The sequence below is a fragment of the Arvicanthis niloticus genome, chromosome 12 (genome assembly GCF_011762505.2).
Source record: "Arvicanthis niloticus isolate mArvNil1 chromosome 12, mArvNil1.pat.X, whole genome shotgun sequence".
NCBI lineage: Eukaryota > Metazoa > Chordata > Mammalia > Rodentia > Muridae > Arvicanthis > Arvicanthis niloticus.
Genome location: NC_047669.1, coordinates 9977388 through 9992892, shown reverse-complemented (window position 1 = coordinate 9992892; position 15505 = coordinate 9977388). Strand labels below are relative to the sequence as shown.

Below are 15505 nucleotides of genomic sequence, written 5' to 3'. Positions count from 1 at the left end.
GAAGCCTTTTGTCCACGTCAATGAACAGAACAAGTTTTCACTGTTCCTAGCCGTCAGCATTGCTGTATGGCAGCTTCCTCCAACCCAACATCCTCCAGAAAGGGCTCAGGAGATAAACAAAAGGTCAACTGGGAAAGTAGAAACTTGTAAGATTCCTGACTTGGAGCAATAAACATCTGTTGGGCAGTGTGTGTTGTATCTGTGTGTGGTGTGGTGGGAGGAATGCAGAACTGACCAGACAGCCTCAGGCTTTTGCAGATAGTTTGCAGATAGTTGCAGTCCCAGGGTAGCAGGTAGCAGCTTTCCTGAACTGGAGCCTGTGCTGGGGTGAGCTTTTGCTGGTGCAGCTGCCTTTTTAGTTATCCCTGCTGCTGCATCTCCTCACCTACACTCCTGTTAGCAACCCTGGAAGAGCTCATGAGTTCACCATGCTGGACCTTTGGTTCGATCGATCATCGTTTTGGACTGTTCTCTTTATGGGGTGAATAGATATGCATTGGTCCCCACAGGAAAGAGCTCTTACACAAGCAAATGGAAATTCTGTCTTGAAGGGAATTTCTGTGATGACTGAGCAGATAGATATCATCAGTATATGGTGGGGACTTGCTGTCTGGGAGACCACAGTGCCTTTGGAAGGCACTTACTTCTTGTGCCTGGCATTATGACCTTTCTACCACTCCCATCAGGACACGTCAGAGTTTAATGTAAGGTTTATGGTACTCTGACATAAATCTTTCTAACTCACCTAAAGTGAACTGAAGCTCGGAGCCCAGCAATAGAAGGAACTCCTTAAGTCACAACAGTCTAGGCAATGAATAAGAATCAGCAAAGACTCCAGTTACATTTCTTCACAGCGAGAGCAAGATCTGTGTGGGCTGTTCTAGCCTCAGCTCTGACTGGGTCCTGGAAAAAGCACATTAGCAAGTACAAATAATGGCCAGGGTTCTCGTGAGCTACCACAGGCAGCATTCACAGAGAATGTAAATATACCCTACTGAACTCGGATGCATGTATAACATGTGTGAAAGCCCACTGACCTGAGTATGTGTTTACAAATGTGCAAAAGGCATACTGAACCCATGAGTGCGTATACAACATACAGAAAGCCAGTTGAATCCATGTCTGTGTTTCTGTGGTTTGTTGGATTCCTGAGTCTCAAACCACACTGGCTGCTGCAGAGGACAGTGATGCTGTGAACTACGCCGGTGCTTCCAAAGCAGCTCACATACTGCACAGTCACACTGAAATACTCAGCAGCCATGGCAACAAGTCCTGTGTACCGCAGCAACAGAGGAGAAGATTCAAAAGTCACATGTGTTGAAGCCTGCTGGCTTCTGAATCTGGTGCCACCGGAAGACAAAGCCACTTGCAATTCTACTTCTAATATTTATTCTCTAGAGCGAGCCATCTTAGCTCCTAAACTAACAGGTTTCTGGTCATAAGGCTACCTGGGATAGATACACAAAAGTACTTTCTAAACAGTAAAATACCCATATCAGATTTTATTACCACCAAAGAAAACAGGAAAATATGTTCTCTCAAAGACAGTGAGGTCTTTGTGTAACTTTAATTCATGTAGCTCAGTCTCTAATCTATTCGGTTTCTTCGAGCTCATTGCTATTAGACACCATGTGTGTTTAGTGGGGCCTGTGGACCGGACTCTCATCATTCCTCTGCATGCTGTGTGTCCATCCTGCCTGATGGGAACACTACCCATCGGCTCACAGGAAAAAGAAACAGGAGTCAAGAAAAAAAAAAAAAAACAACAAGATGTATTTAAAAACAGACTTCTCCAGTTGGCATTTTGAAATAGCTAACAATTGTCTCTAAACCTCATCGTTTCCTTCGTTCTGGCGTCCTCCTAAGACTTTACTCCGTGAACCTCGGGCAGCACCAGACGTTAAATCCCCAGAGGGAGAGGTATTAGGTAACCTTCTGCTGGTCACTGTTGTCTGAATGAAATCGACAGATCTCAAACCTCTAGTTCATGTCATGACGATCATCAGGAAAAAAGAGGATTAAGCCAAACTTGCATATTGAAAATAATGAAACACACACAAAAAACCCTGCAGATAATAAATATCACTGATCCACCTCTTTCAAAGTCCAGCCTCTTCACTCCTAGTAGCCCTGCAGTCCGTTGTATACCTTCTGCACTGGTCCTTGCTTGAGAAGCTGCTTGATGCCTGCAGAAAGAACGAGTCAATGACTTCATTCACAAAAACGTGACTTCCTTGGACTCTCCAACTTCACACGCGTCCTGACATCTCCAAACACACACACGTGATCTCATTTCTTTCTCTCAAGCCCCACCCCACACACATCTTGTGAAGCCCTAGGAAGTAAGATCAGGTAAAAGAGGGGAAGAAAATCCCCTCAGCTGACCTTCCACCCTCCTTCCTTTCCCCCTTTACCCGTTTCTTTATCACTTTAAACACTTACACCAGGGTGTGTTCGGTTAGTGCAGAGCTCACCCTGAGGCTCCAGTCCTCCCTCCCATGTCCAGCACATCTTCCCTTCAGTTTGGTCTGGCTTCTTCACCTAAGGGACTCACTTCACAGCCCAGCTCACACAGCAACAGCAGGCCTTCTTACTGCTTACACACACTTACACACACACACACACACACACACACACACACACACACACACCATACCTTCTTTTGCTTCCTCTGTCAGCTGTTCTTTTGGAAAGTCCACATCAAAAGTGATGATCAAAGAGCCCTTGATGTTATTGTTATCAAAGTTGGGCAGCCCTTCCCCTTTCTTCCATAGCTTGGCTCCTGGCCTGGTGATCTTGTCCCTGGAAATATGGACCTGGGAAGCAAAAGGAGCACAGTGGAGCAGGACAGGAACACCCAAAGTCCATCACACAACTTCTGTGGGGCACTGGGGACAAAGCTAGTGTCACAGCTCAGCAGAGAAGAAAGGACGAAGGGCCAGAGTTGACAGACACAGAAAGACTTAGAAACACAGCTGGAGGCTCAGCAGCAGAGAGAGGAGAGACAGTGGGAGATGGCCAGAAAGGAGCCTCTGGCTCTGATGACCAAGCTGCTGAGGTGACCCAAGAGCACATGACTACAAAGCTGGAAGGCGGAGTGTTTACCTTGTGACCGTCCAAGTGAGTTATGTCCATTTCAAAGCCAACCAGAGCCTCAACTAGTGAGACAGTCACATTTGTGTACAGGTCATCCCCTCTCCTCTCAAATATTCGGTGCCTGAAACAAAAAGGTAAAACCCATCAGAGGTTGAAGTGCTAGACAATCTTGGAAAAAAGGTGAACACCGTTCTTTCAAACAGTATCTGACTTGCCTTTGCATGTAGCATTTTCCAAGATCACAGACCCATGTAAGTCTTACTGAGCTCTAACTACCTTACAATTAGCACAAGTACACAAATGTAAGGAAACATCATTAATCATTAGGTTATAGAAAAGAAAGAGCATGCTTGACTAGATTTTCTGTGCTTTCCCAAGTCACAGATAAGGTGAAGACAGAGCAACGTGAGACCACTAAGTTCAAGGCCAGCCTGGGCTACAGAGTGAGATCCCAAACTCCCCATCCCCACCTTACCCAAAGTACCAGGGAATACAACTGTTTTGTTTCTTAGGGAAGCTCTGAAGGAGACAAGACATGCAAAAATAGGTCACCCAATGGAGAGTGAGAGAGGGGAGACCTGGGAAGAGGGGCCAGTGCTGTATCATTCAGCGAGAACAATGTTTAATCAAGCCTAAACACAGACCTATTACTGGTCCCCAACTAGTTAATAAGAGAGAATAATAAGTCAGAAAGCCCGAGGCCTGGGTTTAAGCAGCACTCCACACTGGAGGGAAGCCTATGAAAGGAGGGGCTAGATATTATTAATATGAATGAATGAAAGCATGCCGTAATTCCTAGTGCAGACTGCCTCTCATTCACAGCTCTTTTCATTTCCTGTGGTTTGTTTGCTTTGAAATAAGATATCATGTATCATGGGATGACCTTGAACTACTCATCTGCCTGTCTTTACCACCTGGAAGGCATGACAGACATGTGGCAGCCAGTGTGGCCTATACAGCGTGGTGTGCCAAACCCAGCGTGGTCTGCATGCTTACAGGTACTCTACAGTACCCAGCTCTCTCTTACCCAGTCTTTCCTTCCAGCATCTTTTGAATTTTTAAGTCCTAAGTAAATAACTGGGGCTCAAGGCCAGGGCGTCACCCCCTATTTTCAGTACTGTTGCAGAATTAGAAACAATGACATATGGTACTGTAGGCATAAAACAGAAGACAAAGCGAGGACTCACTACCCCCGTAATCACTCAAGCAAAAAGCAAGGCTGATACTCCCAGCTGATACTTACTTGACTACTTTGATTCGGAACCGTAGGTCTCCAGGTTCCCCATCCACATGAGGCTCACCTGGTCAGGGCAGTCCAAAGAAGAACAGAAGTTACACAAGCTGAACTCATGTTCACCTGACGTTTCGAGTAACTTTTAAATCCACTGCTTCAGGCAATGTCTCTTGTCAAGTCTGTCTGGGAAGGCAATGCCTTCACTCCCTGAACACACCATGCAGCCGTTAAGTTATGGGATAAGGCAGAATGAGTTATGATAATCGACACCAGCATCTCACCTTCTCCAATAAAGGGGTACTCCATGCCATCTCTCACCCCAGGCTCAATTTCCACTTCTAGTGTTCGTTCTTCATTCACCAGTCTGAGACGAAAGGAGAAAGCACGGATACAATCAGCTCTACCACTGTGTTCCCTGGGAGCCTTTTCTTGGGCAGCCTGTGCTGTTTGCCAAGGCTATCTGGGCCTGTTTAGAGAGTCCAGATGCTAACACTCACAGAGACCGACTCTGCATCACACAGATAAAAAGGTTTGTGCTTGAGGTCAGAGCTGGAGGGAACAAACATCTGTCACTTATAGACACAAGACACACATGGAGGGCTTTTCACTTACTTAACATTAGGGCACTCGTCACAAACCACTTCCTGGGTCATTTGGAAGCGCCCCGGTCCCAGTTGTGTGGTTCGCATCTCCTGCCGACAGTTGCATTTCCGTTTGCCAGGAGCCTGCCTGGCTACAGGCTTGTTTCTAACTACCTAAGAACACATGAAACAGCCTTTAGTTTTCTTCTTTGGGTACAAATCAACCCCCACACAGGGCAGAAGCAAGTGTATATTAAATGACTCTGATTTCGGTCCGAAGCTGTAGGAGAGGAGAGAGGGTTATAAGAAGAGACTAAAACCAGGTATTAGTATCACCATTTCCAAGACACACCAGCTCACAGGATTACTACGTTGTTGAGAAATCTGAGTTGTATAAAGCACAACCCCCTCATTCAAAAGCTACTGTGTGCCGACCTCCCAGTTCTATGAGCAACCTCCCCAGACTACCTCTTTCCGTTTTAGGCAACCCAGCCCAGGACTAATCCCCAGTGCTGGCACCATTCAGACACATTCATAGACATGTCCTTGGCTACATAGTAAATTTGTGGCCAGCCTGGGCTATGTGATCCTCATCCCAAGAAACAAACCAAACCAAAAGACGTACTGGGGCCTGACAAGGAGCTCACTGGTTAGGAGCACATCGTGTTCTTGTGCAGTCTGATTCCCACCATCTCCACCTGCTGCCTCAAACACCTGCACACCTACACAGTTACACACAGAATCTCCTGGCATTGTGCTCATGTAGGGAAGTGACTTGAGACAATGCCCACAGCGGTGCTTACACGCCTTAGACGTGCACACAGCCATCTGATCGAGGCTCTGTAGGGAGCACTCACTCTTCTTGTGTACAGGTGAGGAACCAGCAGCACAGTCAGTTAGGTGAGACGACAGGGTTTGAAAGCATGCAGTCTAGCTGCAAAGTCCATTCCAAATGTTACAGAAAGACAACCTCAGGTGAAAGAAAGCCAACTTTTACCAGAGAACACAGAAGAGCTTTCTCATTTTAGAGCAGATTTTGAAAATGTAGACTCAAAAATTAACAATTAAAGATCAGACTTTTTCCACATTAAAATGAACACTTGTACTGATTAAAATAAATCTTAAATACCATGTAAAGACATACTATAAATGGAAAGCTAGCTATATCTGCATTACAGCTCACAGAAACCTAAGAGCAAAAATGGGCAGTCTCACAAGTCAACAAGACAAAGACAAAGCAGGGCACATGGCGAAGGAGAGTCTCACAAGAAGAAACAACAGGGCCAATGGAAGAGATGCCTAACCTAGTCAGAAATTAAGAAGCACACTGAGATCATATCCCATTCTAATCATTCTAAGTATCAAGAAGGAGCGAGGACTATCCCATATAGACAGGGGTGGAGCAAACACGAACTGCCATGGCATGCTGACTGTTGGCTTGGACAATTTCGAACGTACTATGGCATTTCTGTATAAAGCATAAACGTGTTGACACAACCCAGCAATTCTACTTTCACACTTATCCATGAAGGAGACATCCTTGCTCATGTGTAACTAGAACATGTACAGGAATGTTCACGTATAGGACTCTTTGGGAGTTGAAAGAACCCAACCCCACGGATGGTCACAATGAAATTCTACTCAGCAGACTGACAGCTGTAGGCAGCAAGGATGACTCACAGAAACAAAAGTCTCCTAAAATATAAGGAGGTGCCATTTTTACAAACTCAAAGACAACAACAAAAACACATCGTTTAGGTTCAGACATGTATAATAAACCAGACAGCAATGGTAAAAGCCTCTGCAGTGAGGTAGGACACAGAAGCAGCCCACAGGCAGGCACAGGCATGGTGTGGTTTCACTGAGCTCTCAGGCTACGTAGTGAGTTTGGTTTGTGACTGCTATGAACCAAGGATTCTGATGAACTCAACTGTGTGTCAGCCACTCCCTCTTATACTCTAAAAGACAAAAAGTACTTGAAAGTTCCTGATTTGTGGTCAAAAGTACAAGTTCTATGGGTCAGTATGAGTAGGTGTATTATGTGACCTTACTTCCACAAAATTTCCTGCATACACTTCTTCCAAAGTGACTTCTAGATCTACGATGATATCACTTCCTCTTGGAATATTCCTGTCCTGTTGACGAGGGGTTCCTCCAAACATGAAGCCAAAATCTCCGAAGAAGCTGTGGATACAGGCAAATTCATCAGGAGAAAGGACTCGGATCCTGTCTCACAATTGTTGATTTCCTTCCCCTTGATAAAATATTGTTCCTGCCAGCACACTATACAAAACAGATATTTTTAATATACTGGATCCAAGTATAATAAAAATTTTAATTTACATAATTTAATTTACAGGTTGCTGCCCACCCCCAAATTTACTCTTTAATCTATATGTTCCATACATAGTAGCCACACACTAATGCATAGTATATCAAAGGATTCAATGTTAGACTCAATCAATTGAATAATCCATTCAAATACTGAGGGAAATCCAGATATTAGAGACATTTGAAGGGGTCTAATATATCTAATCCCATGCAATTTGGACTTTTTGGCTAATGTAAGGCATCTCTTTTTTTTGTTTGTTTGTCAAGAGAAGACTTCTTTAAGATCCCTGGCTGTCCTGGAACTTGCTCTGGACTCAAACTCAAGAGTTCTCCCTGCCTCTGGCTGCGAGTAAAGGTATGCACAGCGTGCCTGGCCTAACTGAAGGACTTCCTTCAGGTTAATCCTGAACATCCTGACAATTGCATGTGTTCACTGTATCTGCTCTTTAGAGATTATTAGCCTTGATGAAAAAGCTACCACTCTACGAAAACCTTGGGCATGTGTTTAAAGTTGAAAAGCAAAGCCTCAGGGCAGTCCCTGTCCTTAGGGAAAAGTAAGTCCTGGCCTGCACAAGGTCAAAATGAATGTTTGAAGGTAACAAAAGAACGACTCTGAGGTAAAAATGGGGCTTTTCAGTCGTACAGGCAGTAATCTTCACCCCAGGTGCACGCCGCACTCTGGAACCTTCTGCTGAAGAGAGGGCAGAGCAGGACAGGGGGCTTCTCTTTCTGACATCTCTACCTTCATTTCAATGGTCAGGGGGAGAGGCACTTCCCTAACAGCTAACAGACAGAGCTATTGTTTATAACTGTATTCTTACTTGAGGGAAGGCTCTAGAAGCCTTAAAGAATCCGAAGAAATGAACATTCATGGCATACAAGTGCAGACTCAGACATTTTTCTGTTTAGAATCACAGAGCTGAACTCTGGACTAGATCTCCTAGTTAAAAACATTATGATGTATGGAGATCCAAACGTCTAACAAGGAGGGGTTCAAAGTGAGGAGAAGTACTTATCAGCACTGCAGCTATCCCTGATGCCCAGAAAGCCAAGTGTGATAGGGGATGAAGAGACCCTATGAACTCCTCCTCTGATGGTACCTGTCATAGCCACCGCACTCCTGTCCACAGGATGACAGAGAGGCAACTCTGCCCTCTGCTTCCAAGAGCAATTCAGGTAGTGCCCAGTGGTCCGGTCCCAAGATGTAATAATACCCTACAAATGGGCAAATTACTTACTGTGAAAAAATGTCCCCATGGGAGCTCTGATGCCCATCTTTCAAGCCTTCTTCACCGTAAGTATCATACTGTTTCCGTTTTTCACTATCTGACAGAACCTGGGGATAAATGGCAGTGGAGAAAATGTCATACTCTAAGGTCAGTTAAAGTACATTCATGTTTACAGCTGGTTTCCACTCTGACCCCGACTTTCGAAAGCTTTCCAGAGTGTGATTTTCATTGTGCATGGTATTAAGGCTTGTTTAAAGTTATTTTTTGTTTGTTTGTTTGTTTGGGATTTTTGAGTCCCAAGCCTTGCTATGTGACTCAGGCTGGCCTAGACTTCCAAATGTAGCCTAGGCTGGCCTCAAACTCATGTTCTTGCCTTTGCCTCCTAAACAGGGTTCTAGAAATCCAGCACACACCTGGGAAGTGACTGAGCAGACTGAATTCTTTGGTGCACTGCCTACGCCACACTGCCCAACTCATCTTTTAAACTTCAAAGACCAAATCTGATTGAGTACTTTAAAAACTGCATTTAAGCATGTGACTGTAACGGTCAAGAAGGTACCAGGAAAGAAGGGAAATGGACTACTCAGGTTGGTTTTCTGAGTAACTTAATTCCAGGGCTTATTCCGTAAGCTCCATGTTGTACTGTATCACTAAAATGCCCACAGTGAAATCCACTACTTTCTGTTAAGTTTAAAACTTAAAACTTAATTTTAAAAAGACTAGAAAGATGGCTCGGCAGCTAAAGCATTTGTTGCTCTTGCAGAGGACCTGGATCTGATTCTCAGAACCCATATGGTAGCTCACAAACACCCATAATTCCAGTTCCAGGGGAATTCAATGCCCTCTTCTGATTTCCATTGGTAAGAGGCATGAACAAAAGTGTATCTACAGACAAGCAAGCAAAACGTTCACGTATATAAAAAACAAAAACAAAACAGCTCACTAAGAAACAAAACAAACGGAACTAAATACATGGTTTGGTAGTTAAGAGCTCACACTGCTCTTGCAGGACCCAGGAGTGATTCCTAGCACCCGTGCTGGGTGGGTGGCTCACCACCACCTGGGACTACCACTCTGGTGGCATTAGACGCCTCTGGACCTCTGTGGGCACCTCCTGCACTCATATTACACACGTGTACAAATAACGGAGATAAAGGTTGAAAACTCAACTATCAAAGAGTTCTTTTATTTTAGAAAGCTGAAGCAGCATTTAGGAAGCAGGAAGCAGATGCACACATAGGTACTTCTGGATTGTAGACTGCTTTAACTCTTCCTCTGGACATGTACACACATCTCACTATGAAGATCAGGCCGGGTTTAACCGCTGAGCTCAAGTGATACATTTAGTTCAGTTTCTAGGGAGCTAGCTAGAGTCGCAGATGTTTCCTGCCATACTGAGTGGGGGTGGGGGTGGGGCAGTAGTTGATTAGTCAACTAACATGTAGACTCTCAACTAGCTAAAATGCTAACAGTAATCAATCTTACTTTAGTAAAGAAAAAGAAAAAGCTTTTGTTTGCTAGAGTCTTTGTATTCTATTAATATTCCGATTTGTGCACACTAACTTACCTGGGAGAAAGGCAAACAGGCTTGCCTGATACACACACACACACACACACACACACACACACACACACACACACACTCTACGGATAATGACTGTACAATCTGGGAACACATACAGTTCTCACTTACATACTACTTTCAGACAGAAATGGCCTGAGGGAGGAAGGGAGGTCTCCTCGGTGCTGGTCTTTCCCACGTTAACAGGTGGTATCCCCGACTTGTTCTCATGACTCACCTCATAAGCAGCACCCAGATCCTGGAATTTCTCCTGGGCTTGGGGGTCATCAGGGTTCCGGTCAGGGTGAAGCTGCAGGGCCAGTTTCCTGTAGGCCTTTTTAATATCCTTTATGGAGGCACTTCGAGGCACCCCCAGGATCTTATAGAAATCTCGCCTGGGAGGATGAAAGGTAAGACTTCATTAAAGAGTTCTCTATACATTTTTAATTTGCTTTTTTGCTCTTTGTACATATATAACGTTCTTTGGTCGTTTTTTCACAGGACTCTTTCACCGTCTCTCACACACCACACACACCGAGCCCCTCCTTCTTCCCAATTCATGTGTCTGTCCTAGCCATCTCTCTAGCTCCCTGTTACATTCTAAGAAAGTGTGTGTGGCTACATGTACACCACATGCAGATGCCTGAACCTTGGAAGTTGTGAGCTGACTGATGTGGGTGCTGGGAACTGAAGGCAAGTCCTTTGTAAGACAGCAAGTGTTCCTAACAGCTGAATTATCTTGCAGGCTGTATTAAATCTTCTCCCTTTCTAGTTAGGTCCAATTATATAAACATGTAAGGATAAAGACAAAGGTATATGTGACATGTGCACATACATAAATCAATGAACAAAAAAGGGAGATGTCAGAATTTACAGTCTCAGGCACTGAGATAATCATAATGGGACTAGGATTTGGAGGCAATTCAAAACTATGTAAAGGACTGGTGGCATTCTTCTTTTAGAATTACCTTCAGCAGAGAAACTATTCTTATGCTTTATGGCTCCATGCTATTTCCAGCTAACAACCAAACAATCCATTTAACGCCCTCTTTACTCACTATAATGGCTCCACATAATTTTTTTTAACAAGAATTTATTTTATTTTAAATTATGAGCATATGTGTGTGCTCATGTGGGGGTGTGAGTGCAGGTACCCTTCATGTCAATTAAAGCTGGCTCCCCTGGGTCTGTAGTTACAGGTAGCTGGGAATCACTACATGGGTGCTGGGGTCCTCCACTAAGAGCAGCAAGTGCCCTTACCTGCTGAGCCATCTCTTCAGCCCCCCTCAGTGACTTTTGGCTGTTTCTAAAGGTCAAATAATTTCAAAAAATAGTTACCTCTATTCACAAAGATTGTCACATAAATGTCCTAAACAGTATCACTTTTGGAACATTAAAGATAGACTGCCCTAAGGAGTTCATAAAGATTAAGCAAACTCCAAATAATAACCCTAAAGGAAAAGTAGCACTCATCTGGATGTAAGGATTACGGATTACGGTGTATTTTGCTGAGAGAGAAAAATTACATTTCATGCATTCACTGCTAGAAAGTACGCTAATTTAGATACGTCTTTATGACAGACATCTTCTAAAGTCCACATGTAGAAGCCTCTATATGCATATGATATAAACTGGGGCATAAAATAGAGAATATTGCCAGGAGCTATGCTGGAATCAGCCATAAAAGGGTTCTTTCTCTGCAAGAAGTATTAATAGAAAGCTAGAGTAAGACTATAAAAAGCATTCCAGGCAAGGGCCATATCCAGCTCATTGAAGGAGCCAGTAAATACCCTGAGTAGGTGAACATATAAGAATGCGCACAACATCTACTCTTTTTGCCAGAGGTTTAACCACTAGAGTTTTAATCTGAAACAAGAATAGAATCTGAATCTGAAACTGGAATAGAATCTGAAAACATCTTAATAATGGAACTAGGGAAGTCATATAATAGTCACTGACATAGTATGGGGGGTAATTTAAAAATGTATGGGTAAAGTGAACTGGGGAACCAAGATGTACGACAAGAGTATTAAAAAATATGTTTTATGGTCTGGCATGTGGCTCAGTTAGAGTGCCTGCTCAAACTCATGAAGTCCTGGATTCATGATAGCACATGCCTATATCCCAGCACTCAGGAAGCTGGGGTTATTTAATAAACTCCTAGGCACACTTTTGAAAAGTAATTTAGTTATTTTAATCATCCTGTTAGGTTTCTGGGTTGGTTTTCTTAGACATGGCCTCATGTAGCTCAGACAGGCCTTGAACTAACTATGTATCAGAACTTCGTTTTCAACTCCTCTCTACCTTCTCTGCCTCTCAAATGCTGAATTTACAGGTATATAAAACCATATTTAGCTCAACTATACATATATTTTTTGTTGTTATTCTGTTTTCCAAGACAGGGTCTCTCTGTAGCCCTGGCTGTCCTGGAACTCACTCTGTAGATCAGGCTGGCCTTGAAATCAGAGATCTGCCTGCCTCTGCCTCCCAAGTGCTGGGTTTACAGGCATGTGCCACCAAGCCCAGCTCAACTACATCATTTTAAAAATGTATCACTCATAGGAAGTCTCCACCTCATCTCTAAAGTCTTGACATCTCATGAGATAGGAACCAAGTATTTAATAACAAAAAGTCTAACTATTCAGAGAGTGAGGCTTAAGTAATACTCTTAAGAATATGCTTCTGGAGAGGGGTGAGGTAAACAAAACTAAGGATGTTAAAAAAAAAATAACTTATGGAAAGTCACTACTTCGTAAGCTAATTCAAAAAAATGTCAAAGCCCCCCAACCCTAAAGTTCATATTACTCTTACCGAGGATTCTGAACATAGGCACCCTGAATGAGTGGATGCTTCTTTTAGAATACATGGATCCTATGCATATATGTTGCAGAAATCTCAGTGCTAGGTTTGGGAAACATCTTTATGAGTTATTATAAGCCAGGGAGGCCCCCAAAGCAATAGAAGCCATTGCTATTGCTCCTGGCAGCCCATCACAACTAGATGGAAAACCCTATCTATTGCTGATGACCTGCACCCTGTGGTCACAGGACATAGGGAAAGCAAGTTGGAGATAATACAAAAAACTTCCTCCCTCCTGACCAGCTTCCACAGTGCTAGAAGGCATTATGCAGGCTGCTTGGGGGAAAAAGTCACTAATGCTGACTAACTAGGCAAGATATACACACCCCTGGTACAATAGTGGCAGAAAGATTATGAAGTTAACTTACTGCTTTTTGATTGTTTTTAAGGCCTATTCCACAGAAGTAAATTTATATCTGATACTGTAAAACTGTCTGAAAGCCTACGGCTGGGGGCGGGTAATCACAGGCCCTGGGGGAAGGAGGAACTTGTTATTGTTGTTTTAATAGACATGTTGTCAAACTGCCTTATCAATATTTAGGTTATATCCATAGACTACATATGAATATAAATGAATATGACATAAGTATATTATATATATAATATATATGTTATATTCATGCCACTCTCCTCTTTGGACAGAGAGGTTTCTTTCTACAGGGGCAGTAATTAATGCATCAGCATAATTGTTCAAAGCGTGGAGAATAAGTGAGAATTGAGAGATCAGTCTTAAATGGAACAAATATTTCAACCTTCCACCCCTTTTCCACACTCCCCAAGGTTCAGGGGAAGGAGGAACAGAAAGAATGTAAACACAGAGGATTGGGAGGAGTGTTGTAAAATCCTGCATTCTGCAAACAGTACTCATGAATTCACTCAACTTATGGTTAACCTGAACAAGACCTTCACATGAGCAAGCCAATACAACTAGTCACCATGACAGCAGGCAGCACTAACTGGATTCAGAGAGTTACATGAAGTTAGGAAGGAAACATACTGGGGTGTGCCCAGGGAAAGTATGTGTAGTGGGGTGCAGGGGTTGCGCGTAGCTATATGCATGAAACTGTCAGAGAATAAATAAAAGATTTAAGAGGAAAAAAGTTAAATGACAGCTCAAAAAAAAAGAAAGAAAAAAGAAAGAGGGGGTTGGGCTGACAGAGTCCAGTGTCAAAATTAGTCTCCAGAGGCTGTTTCATGAATGACTGAAGTTTAAAGCTATAGTATCAAAAATATTAGTATTTGCCAGGAGTGGTCATTCATGCCTGCAGTCCTAACACTTGGGAAGTAGAGGCTGAAGAATCACTAAGGAGTTCAAGGTTATCTTCAGCTACACACTGAGTTGGAGACCAGCCTACTACAACTCCCAACTGCAAAATTTTATGTTGATGTTATTGTCAAAATCTAACATTTATAAACTTTTGGTGTGCTTTTATTTTTGGAGTTACTTATTTATTTGATAGGGTGTGATGTAGGCCAGGCAAGCCCGGAACTCACTCGGTAGCTGAAAATGACCTTGAGTTTTTATTCACCTGTTTTCACCCACCCAAAGCAGGGATTGGGGGTGCAGGCATTCTAGAACACAAATCCAATATATTAAGTTATATATGGCACACTGTTATCCCCGATTTCAGAAAATTGACACAGTCCCATCAAGCTTGTAGGATTCATAGTAAGAGTGGCATAAGACTAGAACCTCAGTCTTTACTGCCTGTTAGAGAACTGTTCTCACTTCATACCATCTAACTCAAGAAGGAACCATGGAGAGAGAGAGGCAAGAAGACAGATCAGGTTCGCTAGCCCAAGAAGATGGTAAGCAGGAGAACTCTCTAAAGTGTCTTGTTGCTCTCTCAAGCCAACTTTCTTCAGTCTGAGCTTAGCTTCCTTACTTGCTCTCCTCATCTGACACGGCATCATGGCCCACCCACTTTTGTGTCAGCCTCTGGGAGGCTTGTCGCGAACTGAGTAGCCCACCGTCCCATTCTGAAACTCCGACGTCAAGGACGTATCCATAATCTCAACCCCAGCTTGGCACTCACTACCTTCATTTCCATCAGGAGCCCCATTCCTCAGACGTCCGCGCTCCTTCTTCTGCTCACAGGCTCTTAACTCCCTCCAATCCCCTAAAGTGGCATGTGGCTCTGCAACCAACTCTCGATCTTCTGGGGGGAAACCTGGCTCAGTACGGCCAGCCTGACCCACACTACCCGCTCCGTTCCTCGGCGCGGGAGTGCCCCTCCCTCCCTCCTCGATGCCACCCGCGTCCTTCTCAGCAAAGGCCGCCCCTCGGGCCCCGTACCGCGCGGGAGCCCCCTTCCTCACCCGGCGATCACAGCCCCGATGAGGTACAGCAGCAACAGGCAGAAGGTGCTCAGGTTCTGCGGGGCCATGGTGACCCCTGGTCCCACCCTCTCGGCCTCCGGTGCCGCTGCGTCGGCTGACCAGCCCTTCCGGAGGCCGCCTCACTCCGGGGTCTCTCTCTTGCCCGGCCGCGACGACAGGCAGCGCGCCCCTTCCTCGGCTGCCACTTTCCGGGAGAGCCGGCGAGCAGCCAGGCGCGGGCCAATCGCCGCCGGGGACATCACACGCGGCCGCCCCTCCGCAGCCAATCAGAGCG

The 15505-nt window shown here is 44.3% G+C and overlaps 1 protein-coding gene across 1 annotated transcript; it reads right to left on the bottom strand.

The window, feature by feature from the left end:
* Window positions 1-1372: 1372 nt before the first annotated feature.
* Window positions 1373-15456, bottom strand: Dnajb11 (DnaJ heat shock protein family (Hsp40) member B11). Its single transcript, XM_034515524.2, has 10 exons — window positions 15211-15456; window positions 10271-10427; window positions 8481-8578; window positions 6963-7095; window positions 4943-5085; window positions 4612-4694; window positions 4340-4397; window positions 3106-3217; window positions 2657-2816; window positions 1373-2186 (listed from the first exon to the last, which is right to left on the bottom strand). Exons 1-10 carry the CDS (start codon window positions 15276-15278, stop codon window positions 2122-2124), a joined length of 1077 nt encoding a protein of 358 aa, XP_034371415.1. The 5' UTR covers window positions 15279-15456; the 3' UTR covers window positions 1373-2121.
* Window positions 15457-15505: the final 49 nt, after the last annotated feature.